This window comes from Homalodisca vitripennis, chromosome 2 (assembly GCF_021130785.1).
Source record: "Homalodisca vitripennis isolate AUS2020 chromosome 2, UT_GWSS_2.1, whole genome shotgun sequence".
Classification (NCBI taxonomy): domain Eukaryota; kingdom Metazoa; phylum Arthropoda; class Insecta; order Hemiptera; family Cicadellidae; genus Homalodisca; species Homalodisca vitripennis.
The window spans coordinates 98,620,470-98,648,038 of NC_060208.1; the positions used below are offsets into that span (position 1 = coordinate 98,620,470).

Here is a 27,569-nt window from a genome sequence, read left to right on the forward strand (position 1 = left end):
AGTTAATAGTAGTATAAATTAAGTTTAAATTTATGAAATGTTTAGTAAGTGTTAAATCAAATACTTATAATAAAACGAAATTCGTCAATTTAGTCCTTTAAGGTGAGTGGAAAGAGTCAAAAATAATTTTTTGGTGATTGTCTGTTTTTAATTTAGTTGTATAGAATGAAACTTCCTATGACGACTCTAAACATACGTTTTAAATATAACAACAGAATGTCTGAAATTTTTGCTTTATGATAGTGCCACAGTAAGCCTTATTTTGTATTGTAACACAAAACTGTTGGTGTATATCCATCCTTTTATGTTGGTAGAAACACCCAGTACTGTCTACTGCTGACATCTAAGGTTGTTTTCTGATTTGTTTGTTTTCTTTTACTCAATATAAAACAAAATTAGTATTTCTGAATTTATTTATAATTAGTGTTGTGAGTTCTATTCGTAAGATTGGAGGTAAAAATAGGCTCACTAAACTAGATATTGACAAGTTACAGACCTATTATGGATTAGTCATAAGAAGTTCTGTGCCAGGTGCCACTGGAGTCCAAGTCATGAGAAAGAATATATGGGCCGTTTATTTCCATAAGCTTTCAATCGACGAAATCTTCCAGCATGACCTATGCCCAAAAGAGCTGATTCTCGATTTGTTTATAATAAATCAAAAGAACTGAAGCATTCTTACAGCCATAAATAAAGCCTTCCTGAAGCTATAATACATGAAAAATATATTTACTCATTTTAACTTTAATAAATGTGCCTTCGTGGCCAAACACATAACCGAAATAAAAGTTTCAATAACATAGTTTCGTCAAAAGATAAAAAAAAACGCATTTGTTACGTTGGATACCTTGAACCTTGGTGTCAATGATGCAGTTCTAATCTTTAATGATTGTTATTCCAGTAAGTTGACGGTGTTTGATCAATTAGGACTACATATTTCTAAAAAGTCGGTCGGCGCGCTTCGTACCATGGTCAAAATACAGAAAATACAGAAGAAAGCAGAAAATGCAACAGACGAAACGTTGAAATCAGATAGACAAACCAAGAGAGGAAGCTACAAGAAAACAAGGAAATGGATGCTGATGATCCAGATTATGGTGCAGGACTTTTTAAAGTAGAGTAATTTTCTTTGTCGCTCGTTTACCGATAACTTTTTTTACAAAGGTGCACTTTTCTCAGGAACTATAAAAGATACAGAAATGAAATTTTTATGCATGTACACCTCCATAATACCAAGCAACAGTACTAGAATTATTGTATTTAAATGTGTTGTTGCAGAGAAAAAAATTTATGTAACAATTGTAAAAAATAACAGATTTGAAAAGATTTTCAGCATTAAAAAAGAAACAGAATAGTTCTAGTACTGTAATTTTAAATTACGTAGGAGTGTACAGATATAAAAGTTCAACTCCATATCTCGTATATTTCCTGAAAAAACGTGTACCTAAATATAAAAAATTTAACATGGCGAGGGTTTAACATTGGTGGGGGATTTAACATCCCATTCAACTTAAGTATAAATAAAGAATTTTACTTGGGAGTAATAAAGGTAATTGTAAGATATATTTAAATTAAATAGATTTAGGTTTACAAAATACTACTTCCAAAGAACCTTTTTGCCAACAAACGCCATGTTTTATAAAATTAGAGTAGGCTATTTTTTTATAAAATTTGTTTTTAAAATAGGTATATACCCTATGAAACAACTTATATTTTATAGTATAAAGAGATAATTTTCTCTTATACCGTTTTGAAATAATAGTGAATACGTTTTAACAGTAATTTGACACTAAATAATTTTTTTCTCTTAATATTTCTCCATTTTCTTTTATAGTTCCAAAAATAATAAATTAAACCTAGTTTTATAGTTTATTGTATTCGATATATTGTTTTGTATATAAACAATGACTGCTAGCTCAAATGTTAATAATAATTATTGTAAAAATGTCAGGAAACTTTTTCAAATACATATATAGTTGAGATGTAAACTAAAAAATGTACTAACTTGAGGCAGCCCTGCCAAGATTATACTCAATTCTACATGCACCGTACAGTACGCAGCTCTGTAAGCCATTTGTAATCCTATCGGCAGTTTCAGCGATAAAAGCAGTCTTAAAAAATACCTCCCGACCAAGCTTCTGTACCAACTGAATTAAATATTTTAAACAATTAACTATAGTATAGTAATAATAATTTAAATAATAAATGTAAATAAACTTCACTCATATTAAAGTAATAAAATTTGTAATAATAATAGATAATGTATTATTGTATGTAGTAAAAATAAAGTATGTAATCATGTACTAGAAAAAGATTATTATTTAAAAAGTAAAAATTCGTGTTCTTTTTAATAAAGTTATAAAAATCCTACTTATTTTCTTTTCGCAATGTTATTCTCAGTGAATAAGTCTCACGTTTTTACCACGTAATCCTGGCGAATGTATTAATTATATTATTCTAATGTGTCAGTATTTTAACTTTCAATTCATTTACACATTGCATCCTATTACATAAGTTTTTGTCGTGGTTTATGTATTTCCTTTCCGTTTACACTGTTGAAAAAAACTTAATTTGTATTACCTTTTAGTCATGATCAAAAATAAACATATGAACATGCTTATTGGTACAAGAAATAGTAACGTAAGCGCCTCAAGTAGAACGCGAGATAGTTGACGCAACATGATGTTCACAGTAAAGGTTTAATTATTAATTAATTAGCATGACTATGTCCCATTAGACTTGTACTGCAAGATATACATAGAATTACATTTCAGAGAGGGAACTGGGATTACTGACTGGTGGTGTAGTAGGAATATTTTTATTATTTTTAAAGAAATCTGCTCACAGCCCTGAAATATACCGTTTCTGAGCACAAGAGAAATAGGACAATTATATAATTATATGAATAGGACAGCAGTGTTACGCATAATTATAGAAGACTTAATAATCAGAGTTCAAGAAACTATCAAGAATAGCGATGGGTGGTAGTCATCTTCAGGAAGCAGGGGATTAAGGTCTTGGCAAACCGTGACTTCTTGGATTAAGGAGAATATCAGATCTTGTGGTACTCTTTATAATATTAATACTATTAATTTGAGTCAGAATGAACATGTTAGCAATACTGTGTAAAATCAGGGAATTTATCTTAAAGGAGTACGAATTTTAAAATAAACATATATTTTTCCAACCATAAACTGATAGCACCTTAAGGCCCAGCTATGTGAAATTACCTATTGGGGTATACACTTTAACACTTTTAACTTATAAACGCTAGAGCAAAACAGGTGATATTCTATATAATTAATTAAAATATCGAAAAGGTTAAAAAGCTTTTGGATACATATTAAATAATTAAAGATCTATTGAGAAATAACGGTCTTTAATGAGATAATTTACACAATTTTTTAAGATGAAAAATAAGGGCGTAAAGGTGTTTGAAATTGTTCTTACAGTGCTAAAATAAAGATGGCAGCCAGTAGCCTATCTCCCTGCCTCTATCACCTTGAAATGGCTCTGTAAAACGAGTAATCTGGGACAGTGACAAAGGATGTAGTTAGAGTGTACAAAGGAGCGAAGGGTAGCGTAGCGTGGGGTGGCGAACATTGCGTACAATCTCGTGTTAGATCATCTATTCTCTGCGTTTCAGGATTTTTTAGTTTGATTTTTTTGCGTCCTTTTTGGCCGCGCATCCCGGTGTGACAACCACATTTACTCCATCTTAGTATAACTGTTACGCTATTATGTAATAAGTTTCACAAGGTTTCCTACTAATTTAAACAGCATGTCCAGTTCCTTTAATTTATTCATAAGTACTGAGTGTACTTTATGCAATGTTTTATCTACATGTATCTCGTTTAGTCTGGTTTTTCAGTTGAATACGATGGGATGGAAATGAATCTCTTCAGAGAGGTGTCAAATTATTTGAATTTAACATGGAAATTGGTAGACCTGCCCAATCCAGGGGGGTGGGGCAAGAGGTTGAGCAACGGAACAATGGTGGGAGGCATCTTCCAACCGTTGCAGGAAGGTGATGCTGACGTAGCGTTCTGCAACATCTGGCAGCGAGACACAACCTTTGACATTATTGACTTCGGCCCGCCATTGAATAAGGCAAGTCCTAAAGTTTGTGTGCTGATTGTCGCAAAGGAGTGCATGTGGAGTGTTTGGGCGTACAAAAGTTACCATTATAATAAGCTTAGCAATGACCAAACAGAGGCGTCTACTTAAGTACAAACTTATAAGGCTGTAAGAATAATAGTGAGGAGTGAGTGCGGGGTGCAGTGGTATTATTGTAAACCTGGGCGAACTACTACTCTCGACCACCGAATTGTTTAGGGAAAATTTATACTTTAATAGACTATAATCAAAATTATGCATACTTATTTGTTCCCTCGTATGCATGTACATGTTCCTACTCACGTTTCCATAAAAACATCCATTTGTACTTGTAATCTAATAAACTTTTATTTCGTATTTATAATATAATATTACTAATTTCTTTCAAATATAAAGTAAATGATTTCTTTAAACATAAATGACTATGAAATTGAATGGTAATATTAGATTAGCATGTACAACACGATATAGTTGATTCAAAGATACAAATTATATACGGTTCAGCACTTTTAATATATTGAGATCGTTATAATAATAAACACAGGATACTGCACAACTAGGCCTAATGGAAAAAAAATATATGTGTTGAGGTTATCTATTGGTGTGACCAATGAATGCATGACTGCCGAATCACGAGTCCCCAGCAATAAAAGGTATACAACGTTACTATGTTACTGATTTCTTTAATATATCGTATCTATATCATATTATTTTCGAGCCATCATACATTTATCGTTCATACTAAATTACAAAGCACTTGTGTCAAAAAGAGTAAAACAAACAAAGCTATGACACCGGCTAAACATACCGGACGAGAACGCAAGGAGCAATCGTTGAGAATGCGTCCTGTGTTTGAGAACCTGCTCCACATTCACATGACGGACTGAGAGTCATTCCCCATCTGGATTTCCACGCTTTGCATCCCTCCACTCCAGATCGATATTGGTTTAAAACGACCCAATCCTTCCAAGGACGATCCGTACCGCCTAATTCAGTCTTTGGGTCGGAAATCACAAACTTGTTCCGTCCTTCGGACAATTCCGAGAAGGGAGCCCTTTTAGCATTTGCTGAAAATGAGAAGCTACCCTGATCTTCGAAAACCTCTTGGAACGCAGGACTTTGTACCAGATAAAACGAGGCTCGTCAACCAAACGTAATTTCCCATTTTTGGAGAATTGAACCAAGGACTGGTCTCAAGTTTGCTTCATAAAGATCCCCATTCAGTTTTAGTGAAGTTCCATCTTGGTCTAGTTAAAGATCTTACCAAAAGGATTCGTAACCCAGCTAATATAAGAACAGTCCTGAGTTGAGAATGGGGAAAAGTGCCGAGAACTTTCGTACTAAGTTTTATAGGCTTAAAATATCGGTCACAAGAACAAACGTGAAGGTCGGGGGATTAATAGCGTTGTCACTGGGCTGAGTGAAGTAATTGACATTTGTAGCGTCATACACTAGGAAGAAGGTATTATTTTCAGCACAGGTAATCAAGCCTCTGCCGTTCTCATCATATGTTTGATTTCCACATTAGTTGTGGTGGCTTTGAAATCACTAACGTAACGGACAGGGTGGTTTACGTTAGGCAAAGCTATGTCTGACGATTGGATATTACTTAGTTTATAAACATCCACCATGGTTGTTTCACTATTAATACATCCCATTTAACATAATAACCTTTGGCCGACCATTTCTACAAGTTTGTATCCTGGGATACTGCCTCTTGTACTGTCTTTTGTGTGATTTTCAATGTGTATTTCTTGAAGTGCAAGGATATCAACATTATTTTTAAGATTATACTAATACACCCACTTTTGGCATTTACTTAGGCCTCTGCGTTAGTGTAGAATGTTAAAAACTTATATCTAAAAAATTAGTTTAGAATTTAATAAATCAAGAATAGTCAATAAGTAATTGAATTCTAGATACAAATTGGTAATTGCAGATTTATGTAACGTTCATTGTCAGGCGCCCCTACCAGCTGAGTGAACGATGGCAAAGTCTGATTGGAATCTTCGAAAACGATGTTTGGCTGTTCACCTGCATCACTTTTGTCATAGCCAGTTTAGTATTTTGGACAGGACATAGCCTTGCGTCCTACACTGAGATCAGACCGAGTGAGTTTCCTAATTTCATAAATAACTAGTTGTAACTACACATTAAGAGGGAAGGGTGATTATATGTGAGTGTTGAGTTGAACTCTTGTTCACCCTCCTCTTAGTGCAGCGTTTGGAACCTGACGCTGTCACAGACTTGACTTCTGGAATTTGGAGTCCACGTCTGTCTGAAGGGATAAGAAAAGTCGGCAACGAAAACTTTAATTGAACTCTGCATCATTTCGTCATCAGACCTACACCTGTGGTTTGACTTACCAGACTGTTTCCTACATGATCACAATGTAATGACAATTGTACAGAGCTGTAAGAATGAAAGTGTAAACCAAACCTCACGTTTACTCATTTTTGTTATATAACTAAATTGGAAATTCCTCAGTTTTGTAAGCAATGTTTGCTTCCGGATATAAAAAGTTCTCAAATATTGCACAAAATAAAATGTCTTCATATAATATTGTTTAGCATACTAATTTGATATTTTTTGTTAGGTGTAATTTATGTTATCTTTGGCTATGAGCTCCGTAAAGGATTAATGAGATGAAATGCTTTATTATGTGTTTTGTTGAACATGTATAATTATGTACATCTTAGTAAATATTTATATACTGATATGTGCTAACTATTTTCTTAGGCTGAAAGTCAGAAAATAGGTGATTATAAATTTATTTACCAACATTATTTTACAAACTGACACAGTCACATAATTTCATAGATTAATAGCCATAACGAGACTATTGGAGTAGATTAAAATGTATGTAGAAAATATAAAAGTCTCACTGGAACTTTTGCTCTTTTGTGGTGTAGTTAGAGCCATCCATCTGACAGCCAGGTTTAGTACTAGGTTTAGATCACGGTACCTAGCACAATAGTGAACTCCATTGATAAATGCTAGTTACTATCCTGAGTGAGACATCTAGGTTTGGATTTTCTATGGCACTAATGTTAGAAACAAATTAATACTATAGTTGAACAAGTATTTATCACCAGTCAAAGTATTCAGACAGCTAGAGACGTGACATGTTCGATATAAATCACAATTAACCAAGTATTTCAAAGATATCATCTTGAAAAAATATTTTCTTTCTGACCAGGTCTGATAGAGAGTGCCCTCATAATGTTCGGAATGCTGATGATGTCTACATCGTATCAGCATGCTTCCACGTTCCACCTGAGGCTGGTAGTTACCTGCTGGTTGGTGTTCACGCTGCTGTTCACGACAGCCCTGACTAGTTCTATCGTGACTCGACTGACAGTGCCCCTCTACTCCCCTAGGGTGGACTCTGTACAGCAGCTGGTAGAGAGAGATTACTACTGGACCCAACCTGTGTACCTCCACTGTCGAGCAACCTTGTCTCAGTTCTACTTCAACTTGGATGTAAGCTCTCTCACTTCAATCGCATTGGATCGCAGTCGCAATTCAAACATCAATTTCGTACAGTTGGTTTTTTTTGTACAAACTAAATTTCTTGCAGTATTTTCATGAATGTTCACCGAGATTATATTCTTTAGGCTATTAATTGTTTAATTATTGTGTGCTGTATACAGGTTTTAGACCCACATAAATATTAAAGAGGCTGAGAAAATACATTTTTATAGATAGGCTCTTACAGCTTTTCACGAGTTTCATTTTCAGTGCTAAGTAATGACATTATTCACATAGGAAATGTTTTTTAAATTGTAAAACAAATGATGATCTCTACAAGATATTTAAATACTAAAATCCAGTTTGGAATTGAATAAAAATGAAGCAATAGCATAAGAGTTGTAATCATTTTGTACCTAAATTAGGAATCTGTTTTAAGGTTAAAAGTGTGTCTAGGTCAGTTGTATGATATACTGGTTATCAATCAGAAAAAACAAAGATCTAGTGTGTTTTATTTTTAAGAAATGGAATGTATTTTCTTCCCACATTAGAAAAGTGGTATCATGGTTCTCCACAGGCGCATGGTTCATTGAGATATTCCAGATAACCAACCATACAGTGCATTTATTTAATATATTTATTTGTAAACGTCTGCAAGGAAATGAGCGAGTTTCATATTTTATAAGTATCTTCTAAAGTTGACCATACTGCAGTTATTTTTTTAATTATCGTATAATCTCCAAACTCATTGATGTTATATAATGCAATATACTTTCTTTAAGAAGCAATTGGGATTTACAGATGACCAGCAATCTTGGATCATAGATTTTCTAACAGATTTTTCAACAATGTAAATATTTTCTTTAACAGTACAAAACTTGTAAATTTTAGATGTAAAAAATTGTGTTGAACATTTTTCAGAACACTTGGCACCATCAACTTGAAAGTAGATACAAACACATAAAGCTGGAAGACATTGACGAATACCTCAACAGTGATGAAAGCATAGCAATTGTAGCCCAGCGATGGGGAGACTGGGTCATGTTTGAAATGGAAGGGTTTGATGAAACAAGAGATCTGGCGGAGTTCAGACTGATGCGTGGATCAATAAGAGAGGCGTATACATCGTTCGCTTTCAGGAAGCACTTCTCCTTCAACCAGCTGTTTACGAGAACCATACAACTGTTTATTGACCATGGCTTGTGGGCTTATTGGGTCCGTAAGCTGACTCAGGAGGACTTCAACAGGAAACAACTCCTCATAGAAAAGGATGTCACAGAGTTCAATCAACCAGAGCAGCTGACTTTGATGAAATTACGCCCTGTGTTTTATTTACTTGTGATTGGCTTGTCACTGTCCTTTATCGTATTTTCAATTGAGCTCTGTTATCGTTATTCTTAGTTTTTCAACAGTTCATTGTGAAGAGTTTGAAATTAAATATATTTTACCCTTACGAAGAAAGGTAATTTTGCCACACCCATAAATACAGTAGTCATTTACAGATATACAGGTATCCTATAATTAATAAACTTTGAAAAAATAAACAAAGCAACTAAAAATTACTTTTGTTGTTCTTAAACTCAAATGTTATCTGTTCTATTATGTTATTTAATTCCCATAATTAAAATTCTAAAGCATTTTCCTCTAGTTTTTATCTTATTAAAAGCGTCAGTACAATACCTCATATGCCCAAATATTATTTAAGAATATTATGTTGGTAACTTTGTGCTTGAATTAATACAATGCAAATAAACAAAAGAACTTGAGTTGACAAGACATAGCTAATTTACAAGACTTTTTTACTCATTTTTTTTTAAGTAACATCATCTTTGATCTTGTACTGTACACTGTTGACTACAATTTAATTAAATAAAGTGGTGATGTATTTTTTTTTAGTTTTAATATGCAACCTTTTGCCTTCATGATATTTCTTCCATAAATCTTCTAAGGAAGTGCTGATGCTCATTTTATCCTTGTTCTCTCACTTTCCATATTGTATGCAAAATTTATTGCAGTGTTACTGTGCAAATGGTATTGTTTGTGTTCATTCTCACCAGTATGGACTTACTTATATGTTTGATATTTTGACTTACAGCTTCTATTAAACTCTGGCAAGTTCATCACCTCACTTTCATTGGTTTTTAATTTTGTGTGTATGATGTCTTAATACTGTTTACTTCTGGAGAAGAGGATAGATTCCAATCCTCTACACTCAGTGTTCTGTATAATCAAATATAATGATGGAAAATGCCCAAAATACTGTTATTCAAAAAAGTATATAAATCCACCAATTGTACCCTACTTTACTTTTAGATGAAAGATTTAATTAAAGGCCAATTGTACCCTGTACCTCCTTCACTTGTATTGTAGTTGGCTGAAGAACTCACTTCGATTCCGCAAACAAGAAGATGACCAGAAAAAAAATGATGATGAATCTTCTCTCTTAACAATAACTGTGTCTAAGCAAGAGGAAATTACATCTGACCTGCTTACGCCTAGGAGAGTATGCCTTCTATTCTCAGATCAAAAAGTATAAATACCCGAGTTTGAAAGTTAATCACAAACTAACTAGTAGAGTAACAATAACAGGATTTACATTAAAATTTATCTTTTTTATTTCTTTGTTAAGACATATGAAACAAATCATTCAAAACGTTACTTTTCAGCTTTTAAGTTGATAACAGCAAAAAAAGGGTACCTACCAGTTTTGATACTTTTCAAAAAAACTGCAACCTCGAACATTTTTAACTCAGAAACTTGTGGTCCGATTGAGACTAACATTTTATACAAGATGGATTTATTTGTATTGGATTTTTAGTATTTAATTTTATAATTATTTGAAAAAGTTTTTAAATTAGGCCTACTACTTTGACTTTTCTTGACTAAAAAAATAATCAAAAATTTTGGCATTGGACATATTATGGAGCTTTTATGTCATTATATTGGCCGTGTATTTTGTAAACCACTATTTAAAACATTTAATTTTTAACAAAGATTTAATTGAGCTGGTTAATTTAATGGTCACTGTCTGCTTGTTTGAACGTGGAAACTGCCAGACTGCCTAGGACAACTGTTGTATAGCTACTTAAATATCATCATATGTTGCTAAGTAAGATTTTCAAATTTAGACATTAAATATTTTTTAAAGGCATTAAACAATTACGAAACCCACGTTGTGTGGTATTCCAATTTTTTATTTTTAAAAACCTACAGATTTATTTTAAAGTACAATTTTCAGACTTTTATAACATGTAACAAAATATAAATAAGTAGAACGTACGTATACAGACTTGATTCCGCATAACCGTATTCTGCTGCTTTAAAAGCCAAAATACACTAAAACTGTGTGAAATTTAGAAATGGACTATGTCAATTTTAAGAACCAGACTCAGATTAATGAAACGGATCATTTGCATCCAAAAGTAAATAACAAATCGTGAAAATAGGCATACAAAAAAAGTATGGCCATTTTCCAAATGTCTCTCGACATCATTTTCTTAAACTACATCTTAGTGCAAATACATTGGTTTATACGTTTTCACTAACCCTCTACTCTGAAGGAAAGGAAGTAACCTAAAGCCTATAATTACTTATAGACTCTTAATTAAACAAAAACTGTTAAAGTGTTTGATATGTCTTCAAGACTAACCATACGTAAAAATGCTGAAAACTGGGTACAGCAAATGTTTCATCGTTTCGGCCTGTAGCTTGAATGATATGTCTATTATACTCACATCGTACATATGTGATACTTAACGCAATACTAGACCTTTTGTAAAGAGTTACTGAGCTTGTAACTTGCACTAAAAAGTAAAAAGTTAAATATGACCATTGGTTTTACATTTTCTTTAGCTTCACACAACACTTTTATTTAACTATACAGTGTGAAAATAAAATCTTTTCTTCCCCTCTTAACTTTTGAACAGCTGACTATTTCAAAATGCTCATTGGAAGATTGCAATAACAAACTGTAGTTGTTTCTGCATATTTTAAAATTATATACTGATGAGTGGTCAACATCCTGATGCAAAATTGTCAAATTTATAGTTGTTTGATATTCTGTGGTTGATCTAAAACATAGTCTTCTGATTAAAAACTCTTGCATCAGGGCAAATGAGGAATGAAGTGTCAATTTAATCAAAACAGCTTATTTGTTTAATGAATTTTCAGAATCCCCTGATGATGGACACTGGCAGTTGTATCTCAAATTTGTCCATTTTAGTTGCCTAAACATTTGTCCATTTATATTTGAGGATGATGAAAATCGATATACAATTTTAAAAACTGATTATGTTTCTTCAGAACTGTCCTGAGAGTCTTTTGGTACCCTCTGGAGGTTGGCAAAATGTTTGGCACCTTGTTAATAGGTCATTTACCTGTAAAGACCTGGATGATTTTATCCCTTCCCACCTTCATATATTTATCAGAGTTAGTGTAGTTAATCTGTTATCCTCAGATGTGCTCTCTACAAGCTTATCTGTAGGGTTTAGTTTTCCCTTATGGCAACTGTCCAGTTAGTCACAAATTTAATATTTCATGTTTTATAAAACTGTTTGAAAAGCTTAATATAATTGTTCCTCAAAACACTATTTTTATTTGTTTAACATTTTTTTTTTAAATAATGTATTGGACACAATATTAAAACCATATTATACTAAACACATTGTTCAAAGTAATCAAAGGGTTTGGGTAGGCTAACATTGTTGGTAGAAATGAAATGAAACCAGTCATAAAATACATAAATATTTTATTCAATATACCCAAGTAACAAAATAGGTAATATGAGATATCACAAGAAAGTCAAATGTGTCAACACCAACAATGATAGAAGTAATGTGTTAACTTTAACATGGTTCGGAAAGTGTTGAGAGATATACAACGTCTTGTCCCCAACATTGACAAGTACAACATATTATTTATTTTATTTTATTACTCTTGTTATTACTTACTTTCATTTATCAATTCAACGTAATTTACTGTCAATGAAAATGCAATGTTTTAACAACAATCATTAAACACTACACAAGTTAATAATTTACTTTTTAGTTTTGTACTTTCAAAGAATTGAGTCTCTTTTTTGTACAACCATATATGAAAAGCAATTAACTTTATCTTAGTTTTTTTATGACATTACCATCAATTTTGTTTACTTTTTAGTTTATTGAACACTTATTTGGAAAATTTTGTATGACAACTTTAGTTCTATTAAAATCTTAATCAAGGATGGTATTTTTCACAAGTACACAAAGTTTGCAGCAATATTCCCTTATAATCTTGTTCTTTATTTATATGACATCATTTATGTATAGAAATAGTAAAAACAAAATAAAATATCTGAATCAATATAAAAAAGTGATTGATTGATATAAAATAAAAATTGATATTTTAATTTGTGGAACTCTTCACCTTATGTTTAGATATTTTTATCCACATTACATTTATAATATGATTTGATATTAAAACGCTTCTGTTGGATAAATTCTGTATTTATTTTATTCCATACTTATTTAGATTGAGTTACAAGACATTATACTATTCAGTTTTATGAAGTTTGTTGTATTTAATTTTAATTATGAGATTAATAAATTACAAATGACATAACTGAATGTAAATGACATAATGCTTTAAAGTTTATTATTTACGATGGATGATTTGAAAGAATAGCAGAATTATGAAGATTTTCCATCATAATGTGTTAGCAGACAACATGTAAATCAAACAAACAGTAGTGAACATAGGAGGAACAGCTGGTGGTCAGGAATGATGGCAATACCGATTCAAATGTCATTAAACTACTTTGATGTTGATTAATCTAGATTCCTTGTGGAATGTCTAAGGGCAATTCTTCTCCAAGTATACAGAGACCATTTCCTAATACCAACATCCAAAGCAAAATTTTCAAAATAATTATTTTCCATTACACATTGGAAGTTTATGAAATTCCAGTGAGTTTAAATTGACATTAAAATACCTTACAGATCATACAAGTATGTTAATTATTTTTCTACACATTTAAATCATTAATTCAACATTATTTAGTAAATATATTTTTCTGATTTTTACACAATTTTGGGGACAAGACGACTCAATGTTAACATCACTAACTCTAAGTACACATATATTTAAATTAAACCAAGACTGATTTCATTAACATTGTTTCAGTATACATGCTTAAACAACTCTGGCAGTAATTGTAAAAAATCAAAACAATTTTTTATTGTTAGTTATCTCTAAAATCACACCTGAAATCATAGAAATGTTTTTACAACATTGACTTGTTCAGAAGGAAATTCTGGAATTTTAATAGTTTTTTAATTTAAAAGATATAAAAAAAAAATGTTTCCACTACAGCTACAGCTGCTGATTAATTTGTATTTCTAATGTTGTATGTGTGTTGTAGTGTATTGTTTTAACAAGAATATGTACAAACAAGGCTCTAAAGACCACCAACATAAAGCTTGCACATCATATATTTGTTATGACGCACCATCCTTACAGATTTGAATAGGATTTGGCAGTCAAAACCAACTTATAAAGGAACAAAATATACCTCAAAAAAAGAAGAGAAAAGAAATAGATTATAATTAAAAAGCAAAGCTTTGCTGATCCATAGTTCTTAGACATAACAATCAACATTAAAAACATTTTAAAACTAAATAAGCCATTTAGACATATCAGGAAAACGACACATATTTTGTAAAGTTATCTTAAAATTGTCAGAGAGATATCATTTAATATTTGTGTACTTTATAGAACAATTTAACAAGTTTGAATATATTAATATTTTTATGGATGTTCAGAACTCTTGTCAGATATATTAAGAGATTGTTTCTTAACCCTTTACACTTTGCAGTTTAACAAGTCCTCTGAAATCATATTGCAACTGTGAGTAGCCATGGCCATTTCTATGACAGCTTGTAATTATTTTTGTGGTTAATGTCCTCTCAGTTTTTACAGCCATTGTGAAAGGCCAGTGTCAAATACGGCGAACACTCGCATGGTCGTTTTGTCAGTGGCTATTTCTAATAGTCTGTGTAAATTAACTTTACTATTCATTATTTCCTCTGTAATGTGCTGCAGTCTGTTGAGAAGCTATTGAACTAAGTCTTTATCAATTTTGATTGTTTTAACTCAGTTGCTTTATTCCTCAGTTCAAATTTAACCGTTTCAGTGCAGTGTCATTACATGGACAGTCCTCATAGTAGCAGTTGTATATTTTATTTAATAGTTTTATAATAGTGTTGTACTAAACTAGTTTTTAGTGAATAGTAATGTATGAAGAAGAAGAGTAGTTAGATTCAGATGCAGCTATAGACAACATTGACTCAGAACATGCCAGTGATGTGCAACATGAAATGAAACAAAACAATTCCGAGCTAGTGAGACCTGGCAGACGCAATGGTCACCCAGTATCGGCAAATGGCGGCACGGCACCCAATCTGAGAGGACAATGCCAAAGGCAACTGGCACATATAGTCTAGAAGTGGGAACTGGCCACTAATAGTGGCCTTTAAAATGCAAAGGGTTGTCCTTTTATATTTGTATCACTATCAATATGTCTAAAAATGTTTAGTTTGTCTGTATATGCATGTACATGTTTTTGTGTGTGTTTTTTAAGTAATGATTCACCAATCTCAAAAAGGCAACAATTCAAAACCTTTTTGTCAAATTTTACAAACAGAAGTATTATATTAGAAGGAATGACACATAAAACAATCTGAAATCATGTTTGCTATCTTCTTTGATATGGTTGGATTACTTGAAAAATGCAAATTGACGTTCTTTTGCAACAATACTGTTTCCTGACTGTAACATTATTCTTCGTACAAAAAGTTAAAAATTAAATTCCAAAAGGATTATTGCTTATCCAAAAAATAAAAATTATCAGTTTTTATCTGATTTTGATATTAAACTATTATTTTTTACTCCTTTTATGACTTAACTATGTTTTGCTGTTCTACCAATTCATGTGAAATGCAATCATACAAATTCAAAACAACCAGCACCTTATTGAAACATATTTTGTCTGAAATATATTTTAATCAAATGACAAGTGATAACAATATCAACGACATATCTCTGTTTGAGTTTTAAGGGATGAATCCTTGAAATATCCAATACGAGTTCCAAAACACCCGGTACATGCTAAGGCTAAAGTACAGAAAATTTATTAAGACTTCATGACAATTAAATTTGTCAAAATATTTTAAAATTTTAACAATTTTCTTATTGACTATACAATGCTATATTATAATACATATATATTTTTTTTTTTTTATTTAGCTCAGTGTAAACTAACAATACTAAATAAAAATTGGTACTTAAAAACATTGCAAACTGATTTTGTATTGAATATTCTGAAATTATAATAATTAATTACATTCAAATCTAGTTTATACAATTTTTATTCAATCCAGAGCAAAATAATAAAATACAACCGATAAAGAAGGACAGAAATAAGTCTTAAAGAAGGACAGAAATAAGTCTTACTTCATTCGTAGGATTAATTAAACCTTTCTTGAGCTTCTACAGCCAATTAGACAGCCTATTATAGGTAAAAAGGCATGAAAATTATGACAAAATATAAGTGTACAGAAAATGCTTAAGAACCAGTTGTAACCAATTTAATTGTTTTCATTTGTTTTGGCTCTCAATCTGACTGTTTATAATTTTTCCAAAACATACAGTACATTTTAATGGCGTTTTATGGTAATTGTCTGAAATTTAATTGCCATAAAAATAATTTTTTAAGTCAATACAAAATCCTTGTATTGTACTTTCACACTCACAATATTTCAACCATGACCATGAGTTTTAGCTCATAGGAACAATGTTAACCTTAAACCACGTTTATATTTGTCCATAAAGTGATGTAAGTATAATCAATATGCAAATTCTTTTTACTTCTTTTTTGAAAGTTTTATACTTTTTTATAATACTTAAATGAGGTATTAAGTATACTTTTGAGATTTATTTCTGTATAATCAATAAAAATATTTTAAAATTCAAAAAGATTTAAATGTGTATTAATTACATCTCTAAAATGAGACATCTATGACCAAAAATAAAGACGTAAAATTGTTTGAAAGTTAACATTTTTCTTATGGGTCTAAAATCTAAATGACAGTTAGCACAGCCGGTTCTTAAAGAAACATTAAATGAAAACATTATAAAAACACATTCTTCAATAAAAACAAAACGTACAAAAGTAAGAGACGTATTTTTTAGGTAAGTACCGTTTTGAAATTCCGCTCCTGCAATACTACAGTTGGGGTCCTGAATTGCACACTGTCTACCTTCATCTATTAGCAAGCCATAGGCGCAATTGCGGCAAAAATCAATCGTCTTTACATCTGTTAATCCCTATTACAAATCCTGCCAACTGTGATGTTCTGTTATTTGTTTTCTAGGTGCTAAAGGCATTGAAATTCACCAACATCATGATGAAGTGTACAGACAAACATTAAGACTGATGGAATGGCATTTGAATAGGTAAGAACTTCAAAAGATAACCAAAAAAGTTCATGATGAGAAATGCAGCTGACAACCCACAATGATCACCCACATATTGATGCAGAAGGTTAATGATAAAGTAAAAATTAACAGACATTTCAAAATGTCTTTTTTATGAGAAGAATTTTCAAGTTTCAAAAAGTTTTCCCTAGGACATTTTTATCGAGAAACACGGTTATCTGTATAATTGTCTATCCATATACAACAAAACAAACTTGAGATCTCATCATAGCTTTTCTTTTTCATCACAAGAAGTATTTTGAAGTTCAGCACTGTACTAACAGCATTAATATCACAATGATCACGTTCAGTAGTGATTAAATCAGGTGCAATCTTCTATGAAGACAGTATACAAAAGGTTGTTTTTAGATATGATAAGTGCCTTATTAATGGTGGCAATTATGTAGAAAATAGATTAAGCGTGGGCTTTAGATATCAGAATAAAACTGTTACAAAAAGCTCACTTGATTTTTTTGTACATTAAAACGGTACTTACTTAAAAAACATGCCCAATATTGATAGCATCTAAAACATACACAAAGATAATTTTTTTAAATAAAGAAAAAGCATAATTATTATAGTCTTCTATATTTTTTAATAATTTTTGTCATAAACTTAAACTAACATAAAACAACAGAAAGATATTTGGAAAACAAAAAGGCAAAAATAAAAAAAAAGTTTGCATCAATATTTCTCTCATACTATTTTACAAGCAAAAAAGTAACAATTAATACACAAATAAAATCTAAATTAACAAAGTAATACAAAAATTAACAAATCAAAATTGACATAAGCGCAACATTTACAGTTTCTCCAGTAGGAGTAAATTACAGCAATACAAATTCACTCAATCATTCAACAATATAAATGCAAAGCATAAATTATTAACTAAAACAAAAAGGAATAATCTAAAATTATAATTATTTCTACGGAATCAAATTTTATCATCACAGTCTAATTTGGTATAGAACCTTTAAGTCTGAGATATTTTATACCATACAGTACTAAATAAGAAATACAGTGATCAATAAGTGTTGTATTAATATAAGAACTTCTTAAACAGCAATTTAAGTACTAAAATACTCAATATCCATGAAGCGGAGTATTTTTCCAATATTAATACACAAAAATTGTCTTCGCTTAAAATTGCATGAAAAAACAAACATTCCCATTTATAAAGTGAAAAATCTTCACCAAGACATAAGAAACAACTAAATCAAGAAGGCTGTTGCTTCAAGGCGACATAACTTTGCAGTTCTACAAACTAGGGGCTAAGACTAAACACTTTTTGGTTTGGTACGTCTAGGTAACATGGGAAGGAGGAGGAGAAGGAGATCAGCTCGGTACTCTATGGTCCATCAGCGGTATGAGAAGATCATCCATGTTGGGCAGCACGAGTAGCCTCTATAGACATGAAGTACAAAATCAGTGACTTGGAACTCAGACATATTAAAGTGTACATAAAAGTAAAGTTACAAAGGAGTGCCTTTGGAGCCAATATTAAGCCCAGTATTTTTCTTCCTGTACATAAATAACATTCCATAAAAGCTTAAATTACTTTTTTGTTACTATAGAATAAGTACAATCCCACTACATATTTTTAAGAATTAGACAGTTTGCGACAAAACCTTTGAACTACGCAAAATAATTACTCTTGGAAAATCTTTCAGAATAAAATAAATATGAACGTCAGATTATTTTATCTACCCTGCAAGAAGTTTAAAGAAAGCATTGTTAATGGTTGAGGAAAAGTTTTACAAGCATTTTTAAATTATAGTGCAGGACTAACTGACTGTATGAAATGCTATCTAGGAGGTAATCACTTCTTTAATCTAGTGCACATTCAAATGCATTCATTCATAAACATTTTATTATAAAAAAGCAGGATATGTATTTGTTTTCATTTAACAACTCTAGTCTGAATATATTGCACCACAGTAAAGATCCAATATCTCAAAACAGCATTGTTAGCAATGTTTTTGGCACAGTAAGAATTATAGGACTTACAAGAAAATTTATTTATTTTTTGTTCTCTTAGGACAAGAAGCTTATAAATTGCACTTAGTCCTGTAAGAACCTTTGTGCTGCTTCCGGAGTGACAGGATATTTAGGATGGGTAAGGCCGCCTCTGATCGAGATCCATGAGGAAGAATTAGGGCACTACATCTCAAAGTTATGTCTCCCCAGAAGAAGGCCAGCTCTGAACCAGCCTCTCCAGTCAAAGTAGGCAGGGGGTGGCATACCTTTGTTGAGGCTAGCAAGAATATCTGAGGTTAGGGAACAAACCCCACCAACTCCAACAGTCATCTCCCACAGCAGAATAGACCTATCGAATTGCCCATGAATCCCAGAATCTCAAAATTGGTGGTTAGTGATGTGGCGCTCCTGGACAACCATAAGGTTGCCCAGATTTAAATGACAACAGTTTTTGCTGTGCCCAGTGGTGGATTCAACTGGAAGGTATAGTTTTCTGCTTTGTATTCTTAGTGGAAGTGATAGGCCTAAACCAGCCGGAAGTGATCCCTGCTGGGTAAAGAAAATATTTAGTACTATTAATAGTTTGTTTCATTATTACAATATTTTTTTAATTTCATCAAATTAATTATCTATCTTAACAGATCAATAAATTTAATATTGTTAGATGTCATTGAATTGAGTAAAGATTTATTCCAGATCTGTGCATGAAAGAAGAAATTGGATACTTGGCAGCACTCGCCTACATGCCTGAAATCCAGCAACGCTCACTCGCTGTTGCGACAGACTCCCAATAACCAGCTGCTTGACATTGTGTTCCAGTTACTATTTAGCATAATTGCAGAGAACCAATTTGGATAATTCTTTTTCTAAAATATTCCTTGTACTCCGAAGTAGATGTGGATTGTAGCAACTGGAACTACCATGTTACGGCACTCTGTTACTGAAACAGTGGTATAGGTTCCAAATGGAACTGGAAATAAATTTCCGAGATCTACATAATGTATACATTTTGTTAATCAGGGCAACAAGGCAAACCTAACTATGATTTTTAACTGTGAAATGTAATGCATCTGAAACCGAACTGCCCCTACACATATGCAAAACCTGTTATTAGTGACAGTCACAATTTTCACTTTACCTCTTATCTTCATAACCATGAACACTGAAATAATATGATACATGCCAATTTCTGTTTCAAAAATATCATTAAGCTCTAACATACTGTTACCTAAATGCCTTCATTAAAAAGGCTACAGAGTTTGATTTTGAAGGTCCTGATAACTTTTAATTTAAAAAAAATGAACAAAAATCATAAAACAGCAAATTGGTCAAAATGAAGGGTTTTTCATGCTTCAGTAAAAATACTGTATTGCATTAGGCTCAAAATTATGTTATTAAAAAAAAATTATAAAGGTAATGTACGAGGGGGTACCCAAAAAAAACTGGAATTGTATTACTGGCAGCCGGCAGCGTGTAGTACACATTCCTGCCGCTAGGCATGTGTCGCGCAACCCATTGCGAGCTCAGTGACCCCAGTTCCGTTGTCCTAGTGCATTCTGTTCGTTCGTAGTGACTGTTTTCGCTAACCCTGTTTTGTTCTTGTTTCGTTTTTTGTCATGGCAAGTTTAAGTGAACAACGTGCAGCTGTGAAATTTTGTTTTTTACTTGGTAAAAATGCTGCAGAAACTATTTTAATGTTGAATACAGCTTACAAAGATGATGCTATGGGGAAAACTCAGGTCTACGAGTGGTTCGCTCGATTTAAAAATGGTGACATGTCGATTGAAGACAAACCTCGTTCAGGACGTCCATCAACCTCTCGAACGGACGAAAATGTTGAGAAAATTCGTGAACTTGTGCTCACCGACCGTCGACAGACAATTGAGGAACTATCAGAGAGTAGTGGGTTAACTTGGAGCTCGGTTCAGCGAAAAGTTCGTCAGAAAAAACCCGATTTGTGGCAGACTGGAGACTGGTTCTTCCACCACGACAACGCACCGGCACACACAGCCATCTCAGTTAGGCAGTTTTTAGCCAAAAACGGCATGGTTCCGCTGCCCCACGCACCTTACTCGCCTGACCTCGCTCCATGCGACTTGTTTTTATTTCCACACATGAAAAGAGGCTTGAAAGGTCAACGATTTGACAGCTTTGAAGAGGTTAAGAAAAAAACGAAGCTCGAGCTTGCAGCCATTTCTAAAGATGACTACAAAAAATGTTTTGATCAATGGAAATACTGTTGGGACAAGTGTATTAGTTGTAATGGAGATTATTTTGAAGGAGATAAGGTCGTATTGTAAAAAATTTGATAATATATAATTTTTATAAAATAATTCCGGTTTTTTTTGGGTACCCCCTCGTATTAATGAGTAAGTAAAAATATTCATTGTATTTTAAAAGAAATAATTTTTTAACATAAACTCTATTTCATACATCGAAAATTTCTATGTATCGAAAGTTAAGTAAAAATACCTGAAACTCGAGGCTAAGTTTTTTCTCAATGATACGCGAAATGACGTGAACTTGCCGCTGTCCTACCTTTGGCTGTGCAGAAAGCCAGAGCTTGGGGTTTGTGCGAAACCCATACCTGAAACATATTTTTTATTACTTTGTGTACAATCAGACTGGTCTGGTAAGAGAATCGTTATAACTCAGGGTCTGATATGCAAATTTCAACTTATGCTACACATAACGTAACTTTGGTGGGAAGAGTTTAACTCAATGCAAATTTTGGTTGAGTTCAGCTCCACTTCACCTTGCACTCAGTGCGCTGTCTGAAATTTAATACTGTCACAGACTTGACAGCTGAAATCTGTAGAAAACTCGGTTGCTCCAGCGAGATTTGGGATCGTCTCTAAAACATCATAGTGCACTCAATTGTGCACCTGATGAGACAATGAGAATACCTCTTTGTCTAAAGTACACTTGTTTTAATAGTCTAGATGTCTCTGATATCACAGCGATGCTGAGTTCAATTTTGAGCTTCCGCATTGTCGACTTTTTTTAATCCCTTCAAACGGACGTTGACTCCAGATTTCAAGAGTCAAGTCTGTGACATCATCAGATTACAAACGCTGCACTAAGCAGAAGGTGAAGTGGAACCGAACTCAAACGATGCTAATTATAAAATTATTAGACATCTTTTTTGCTTACTCGTTGCAATTACAAAAACATAATTTGTCTTATTCTGCATGAACAAATAATTGCATAATGCAACCTGATTGAGAAATGGAGATAACATGTTGTTTTCAGTCATTTTTCAGTATGATTTCTGGATATAATTTCATAGTAAAAGTCTCCAATATGGTAAAACTGTAAAATGCAAGCCAACTGCTTTCTTTAGATATGTTGGAAAATCTTAGCCAATAATATGTCCTAATAAAATTCACTAACAACTGTTTATTGAAATTACAGTAGTGAAGGTAAATGGATTCTCTTTTATCAAAGCTACACAACTTTTGCCCAGTTTTACGATTTGTATTTGCTGTATGTTTGTTTTGAATAAGTTTGCTGTAAATTTGTTACTTTGAAATACAGTGTATTTATTCTGAAAATTTGTTTTTTACGGTATTAAAATATAGTAATTTCTGCAATGCACAGGACAAACGTTTTTACAAGTTTTGAAATAAAGAAGATGTTACATTTTAATTCTTTGTTTAAAGTTTATTTTTGACAATGGAGGGATTGTGAAGGAAACAGGATTTTTCCGGAAATTTGCCATTGTTTAGTGAAACGAAAAATCACTAACGCTATGTTTCAAGATCTGCATATAATATCTTCTTCAGGTAAATAAGTAACATAAAACATAACTACAAACTGGGTTAAAATAAACAAATCATACCAGAGCATTGTGACATGCCTAAGTCAGGGATCACAACAACCATGTTGTGTGTCAAGTTAACTAACTCTAAACATGCACTTAATTGAAAACTAAACACAACGCTAATTATTAAAACTGAACTAATGATTTGTTTATTTTAACCTAGTTTGTAATTATGTGTTAGGTTAGGGATTTACCTGAAGAAGAGATCAAATTGCAGATCTTGAAACGTAGTGGTACTGATTTTAATTCTAATAACAAAAGAGTTCCTTTTTTATTAGTAATTATGTTTTTTTACATATATTTGTATAATATTTTATTTCCAACTTCATGAAGTTACCACATTTATATTAGAAGAAGTAATGTGCAATTTTCTAACTTTTTTGTTCAATTTACTGCGAAAATGGCAAATGTATAGTAATAAATATAGTATAGAAATATTTTTGTAATACTTACATCACAAGATTATTTTGCAAAAAATTTGATACAATGTTTTATTATAAGTATTATGAAAATATAAAATTTGAGGAGCAGATTAGATTATTTGATTCTGTGCATATTTACAGCTTATTTTAATCTCTGCAAAATAATATACATCCAAACTAAAATGAGATAAGAATTATAACTTTCAAGATGGTTCTAAGTAAAGCTTACCAAACAGCAAAACTTGGGCAAGTGGTTTAAAATTTACTGATTAGCAAATCTAATGTTATTCTAGTGTTAAAAGATTCTATTTTGATTTAAGTATAAATAAAAATTGAAATCATAAGGATACAAATGCATTAATCCAGACATTCCAGAACTCCTTAGTTCACACCACAAACAGTAACTTTTATAAGTGATTAGCTGCAGTTTGTGTCATATTTTGGTAATTTTTATAAAGTGATTATCAAGAGTCTGTGTTATATTTTGGTACTTTTTTCAAGTGATTAGCCAATGTTAAATGACAACTGTCTGGAAAATTTCACCTTAAAACAGAAATTTAAAAAAAACTGTAATGCATCCTAATCGTACAGGATGGTTTGATAAATGTTAGGTTTTCTTTATTTTGAGCCAGATTGAAATGAAAATTGTATGCTCCCATTTTGTATGATTGTTATTCTCTTGAGGAAAATAATTGGCATTACATGAACTTTTCACACAATTTAAACCAATTTGGGTATTGCCAACCACTTACCACAGTCTGTCACTGGGTGGGGGCGGAATATTCAGCACCAGAGTACCCAGAAGTCCTTTGACCTCGACAATCAGCTGGAGGTTATTTTCGTTAACAAACTTCTTGATGAACTTGTAGTCTATCACCTGCCAATATCACAAGGTTAGTCAGCTTATATTAGTCAGACTAAACAAAACCAATACCTTATGTTGAGACCTGATTTTATCAATACTCAATAATAAGAAATTGAAAATATAATAAGTGCTAAAAAATCACAACTGAAAACTATTACTAAAATACGTTTTTGGAGCATATGGTTGCAATATATCAGATGTTTGTAGTGAATACATGAACCTTTAATAAATTGGAAGTTACCAAACAGATGATTTATATTTGTTCTATTTTTTCCCATGAAATATTGTAGATAGACAATAATAGACAATAGACAATATTCTTTATTCATAAACGTTGAGTTTAGAATTTTTGTCAATACAATAAAGGACATACAGAACATAAAATTTAAAATATCAGTTCATGGTGCAATTGATTTCCAGTTTATGAACTCTTGAATAGTGTAGAAGGGTTGCTGGAGAAACCAACTTTTGAGTGAGTTCTTCAGGTGTTTGACTGGTGTTTTCTTCAGTGAGTCTGGTAGAATGTTGAAATAGATTGCTCCTTTGTATGATGGTTTCCTCTCATATAAACTTAGGTGGTGTGTTTCAAGAGCAAAGTGATGTCTATTTCTTGTGTTGTAGCAGTGATGGTCTCCAGTTCTAGTCTGTCCAGTTGTTACAGAGTGCAAAATAGTATCAATTATATAAAGAGCTACTACTGTTAAAATCCTCAGTTCTCTGAAGGCTTCCATGCAACTGTTAGTGGTCTCAGTCCAGTAAGAACTCTGATGGTTCTCTTTTGTATTACTAATACTCTTTGTAAATTTGTTGCTGTTGTACTTCCCCATACAATTAATCCATATCTCAGATGGGACTCAAAGAGAGAATGGTAGGCTGATTTACCCATATCTAGATAGAAAGACACAGTAAAGAAATACTGACTTGAAGTTTATATATTATATGTCTATGCTCATGCATCCCAGCATGTGTGTTATTTCTCTGAATAGGTAATATAATAACAGAAGAATTGGCAATAAAGATTTTAAATTTTCTTAATAATATTAATTATAGTCATTTACAATAATGATTGTCCTTGCATGAATGTTAATATATCTTATGTTTTCAGATAGTTATCTTATAGTGTTTTGAGTAACATACACATTGTGAAAATAATGGTGAACACTATAATTGCCACAATTTCTTTACTATTAAAAACTAAACTAGGGAAAAATAATTATACATTGCTTGATAAGTTTGTTAGGTAGTATCAAAAAACAAAAGGTTTCTAGATGGCTGTCAAAAAAATTTGGATTTGTACAATTTTTTTTTTGTTAGGTATTTCAATACATAATTAAAATTTACACTTTTAATAAAATTGTCAAGCAATTATTAAAAGCAACATCTATTCTTACAAATTTTTTTATAACTCTTACGGCCGTTCAAAAGTCTTACAAATACACTATTGAATTGAAGTAAGTAAATACATTTACAAACGATTTCGTATTGATTGTAATTAAATCAAGTCCATGTTTGCCTGTAAGCTTTCTGGATGATAGAGTTAAATATATTAAAGTTATACAAGTATGAGCATGCCAACCTTGAGAGTGTAATTTCCATAATGTCAGCTGCATCCCATCAGTGTTGTGAAAATTAAACATCTTAACTAATAATGTGATATTTATTTAATTTGATATTTTGAGACAACAGCCACACATGAAATATAGCTTTCTTTCAATTAAGCCAAAATAGAAGTGTGATTTTTTTTTTCATTCTGCCAAATAAATTTATTTACAAACAAGTACCTATTCCAATTTGTAAAAAAATATTTTGTTACAATTACATTGGAACAAATGACACAAGAGGACACGTACTAACCTGTTGAAAGTACTTGCTCTGTGCAACCTTGCCGAGTATCCGCAGGTACTTGTGCTGTTTGACAGGTCCCGCACTGGGGTCCTGCAGCCGTGTAGACTCCAACTCCTCACTTGATGTTTCTGCACTGTCCTCCACCGAGCTATCATAGACAGCCCGCTTGCTCTGTGACTCGCTAAAACACTCCAATGTTAAACATGTGTCGAAAAAGATATTTTCTCAGATGAAACCAACTGAAGAGGTGGTCACTTGGCACATTACCTCCCTCGAATATGATCCCTTGATACACACAATCAACAACAATGATGTAGCTTGTTGCAGGCTACACCAATTTTACAACATTTCACTTATGGAATGCAACTGTACATTAAAAATCATAAAAATAGCCTATTATTATTATTTACATTTAAAGATTAACCACATTAATTTTTAATAAAATAATCTCATGATGAAGCTACTATGCTTCAGCAATTTATGACTACAAAGCTCAAATACATACACTATTTGAAACTTGTTATAAGCATGGCACATAAAGTTATTCAAATGTATACGCATTTAGTACTTTTATAAATAGTGGTGGGTGGGAAGAGTGAGTTTTCACAACCTCCCACATGTACTGAGTTAGTATGTTAGAAGCACACATCTAATAGCTACCTATTTTTCTTTACAAGAGCTCCATATGAAAATTATCTACTGCATTGACCCTTCTTGTCACAACCTTTCCAATCAAGAACTCTAGGGTTATCTATCACCCCAGCAACTCTTCCTATTCTTTTCTCATCTTTATTTTCCCTGTTAATCTTTCCAAGCCCAGGAGGAAGGACATATTATGTCATATTATGTGTGTGTGTGTGTGTGTGTGTGTGGCTGCACGGTCAAGAAAATATTCAAACTCTGGATACCAGGTGACTTCAAATTTAATTGAATTTTTTCTAGAAGTGGGACACTGCTTATCCACCTCCAGATTTCTGCTACACGTCGAAACAAAAATACAGAAATCAAAGATGTACACACTAAAACCAGACCAGAGGACTCTACTAGGCCTTAAAATGTAGATAATCACAAAATTTAGTGAAGTCATTAAAGAGTGAACCCGGTCCTAGCCGAGTCTAAAGATTTGTGTCTAAAGGGGATTCAGAGGCTCCCTAACGGGAATTGTATTCTGCCTGACTTATCTCCAATTGACACTTCAGATAAGACCATTATTTTGGAGAAAGATCAACAAAATGATCTTAAAGGCTTAGTCTGACAATCTTAAATTCAATGGGAAAACAAGAAAGAGATTTAAGTGATTGTTGAAGCAAGGGTTTTCTTCAAAAGAGAACAAATAACTAGTCTTAAAACCTATCCCAGGAAACCTAACAAACAAAATCTCTAAAGATAGAATCCCAGCAGAATAGAGATTGAAGAGGCCTTTATCTGATAGATCAATTCCAAAGGGATATTTGAATGTGTAAAACAGCCGTAAAAAGAGAAAAAGGAGCTAAATATGTACATCATCAAAGGATCACCTTTAAAAGAGTTATTGAAG

The 27,569-nt window shown here is 32.3% G+C and overlaps 2 protein-coding genes across 5 annotated transcripts in view; one reads left to right on the forward strand and one right to left on the reverse strand.

Annotated features, from left to right (window-relative positions):
• Positions 1 to 3,885: 3,885 nt before the first annotated feature.
• On the forward strand, positions 3,886 to 9,472 carry LOC124355743 (glutamate receptor ionotropic, kainate 1). The gene is made up of 4 exons (XM_046806901.1): positions 3,886 to 4,110; positions 6,056 to 6,227; positions 7,316 to 7,599; positions 8,509 to 9,472. Exons 1-4 carry the CDS (start codon positions 3,886 to 3,888, stop codon positions 8,986 to 8,988), a joined length of 1,161 nt encoding a protein of 386 aa, XP_046662857.1. The 3' UTR covers positions 8,989 to 9,472.
• An 8,199-nt stretch (positions 9,473 to 17,671) lies between these two features.
• The window catches only part of LOC124354410 (testis-expressed protein 2), a 91,163-nt gene continuing 81,265 nt past the window's right edge, over positions 17,672 to 27,569 (reverse strand). For all 4 annotated transcript variants that reach the window (XM_046804842.1, XM_046804843.1, XM_046804841.1 and 1 more), the window contains 4 exons: positions 26,042 to 26,213; positions 24,075 to 24,199; positions 21,550 to 21,664; positions 17,672 to 18,504 (listed from right to left, as the gene is read on the reverse strand). In XM_046804842.1, coding sequence (XP_046660798.1) covers positions 18,436 to 18,504; positions 21,550 to 21,664; positions 24,075 to 24,199; positions 26,042 to 26,213 — 481 coding nt within the window. In that variant the 3' untranslated portion in view covers positions 17,672 to 18,435. The remainder of the gene's footprint in view (positions 18,505 to 21,549; positions 21,665 to 24,074; positions 24,200 to 26,041; positions 26,214 to 27,569) is intronic.

Coding starts and splice junctions, on each gene's coding strand:
- LOC124355743 (XM_046806901.1), top strand. CDS start 3,886: ATGGAAATGAATCTCTTCAGAGAGGTGTCAAATTATTTGAATTTAACA. Junction 6,228..7,315: donor CTACACTGAGATCAGACCGA/GTGAGTTTCCTA, acceptor CTTTCTGACCAG/GTCTGATAGAGAGTGCCCTC. Junction 7,600..8,508: donor AGTTCTACTTCAACTTGGAT/GTAAGCTCTCTC, acceptor AACATTTTTCAG/AACACTTGGCACCATCAACT.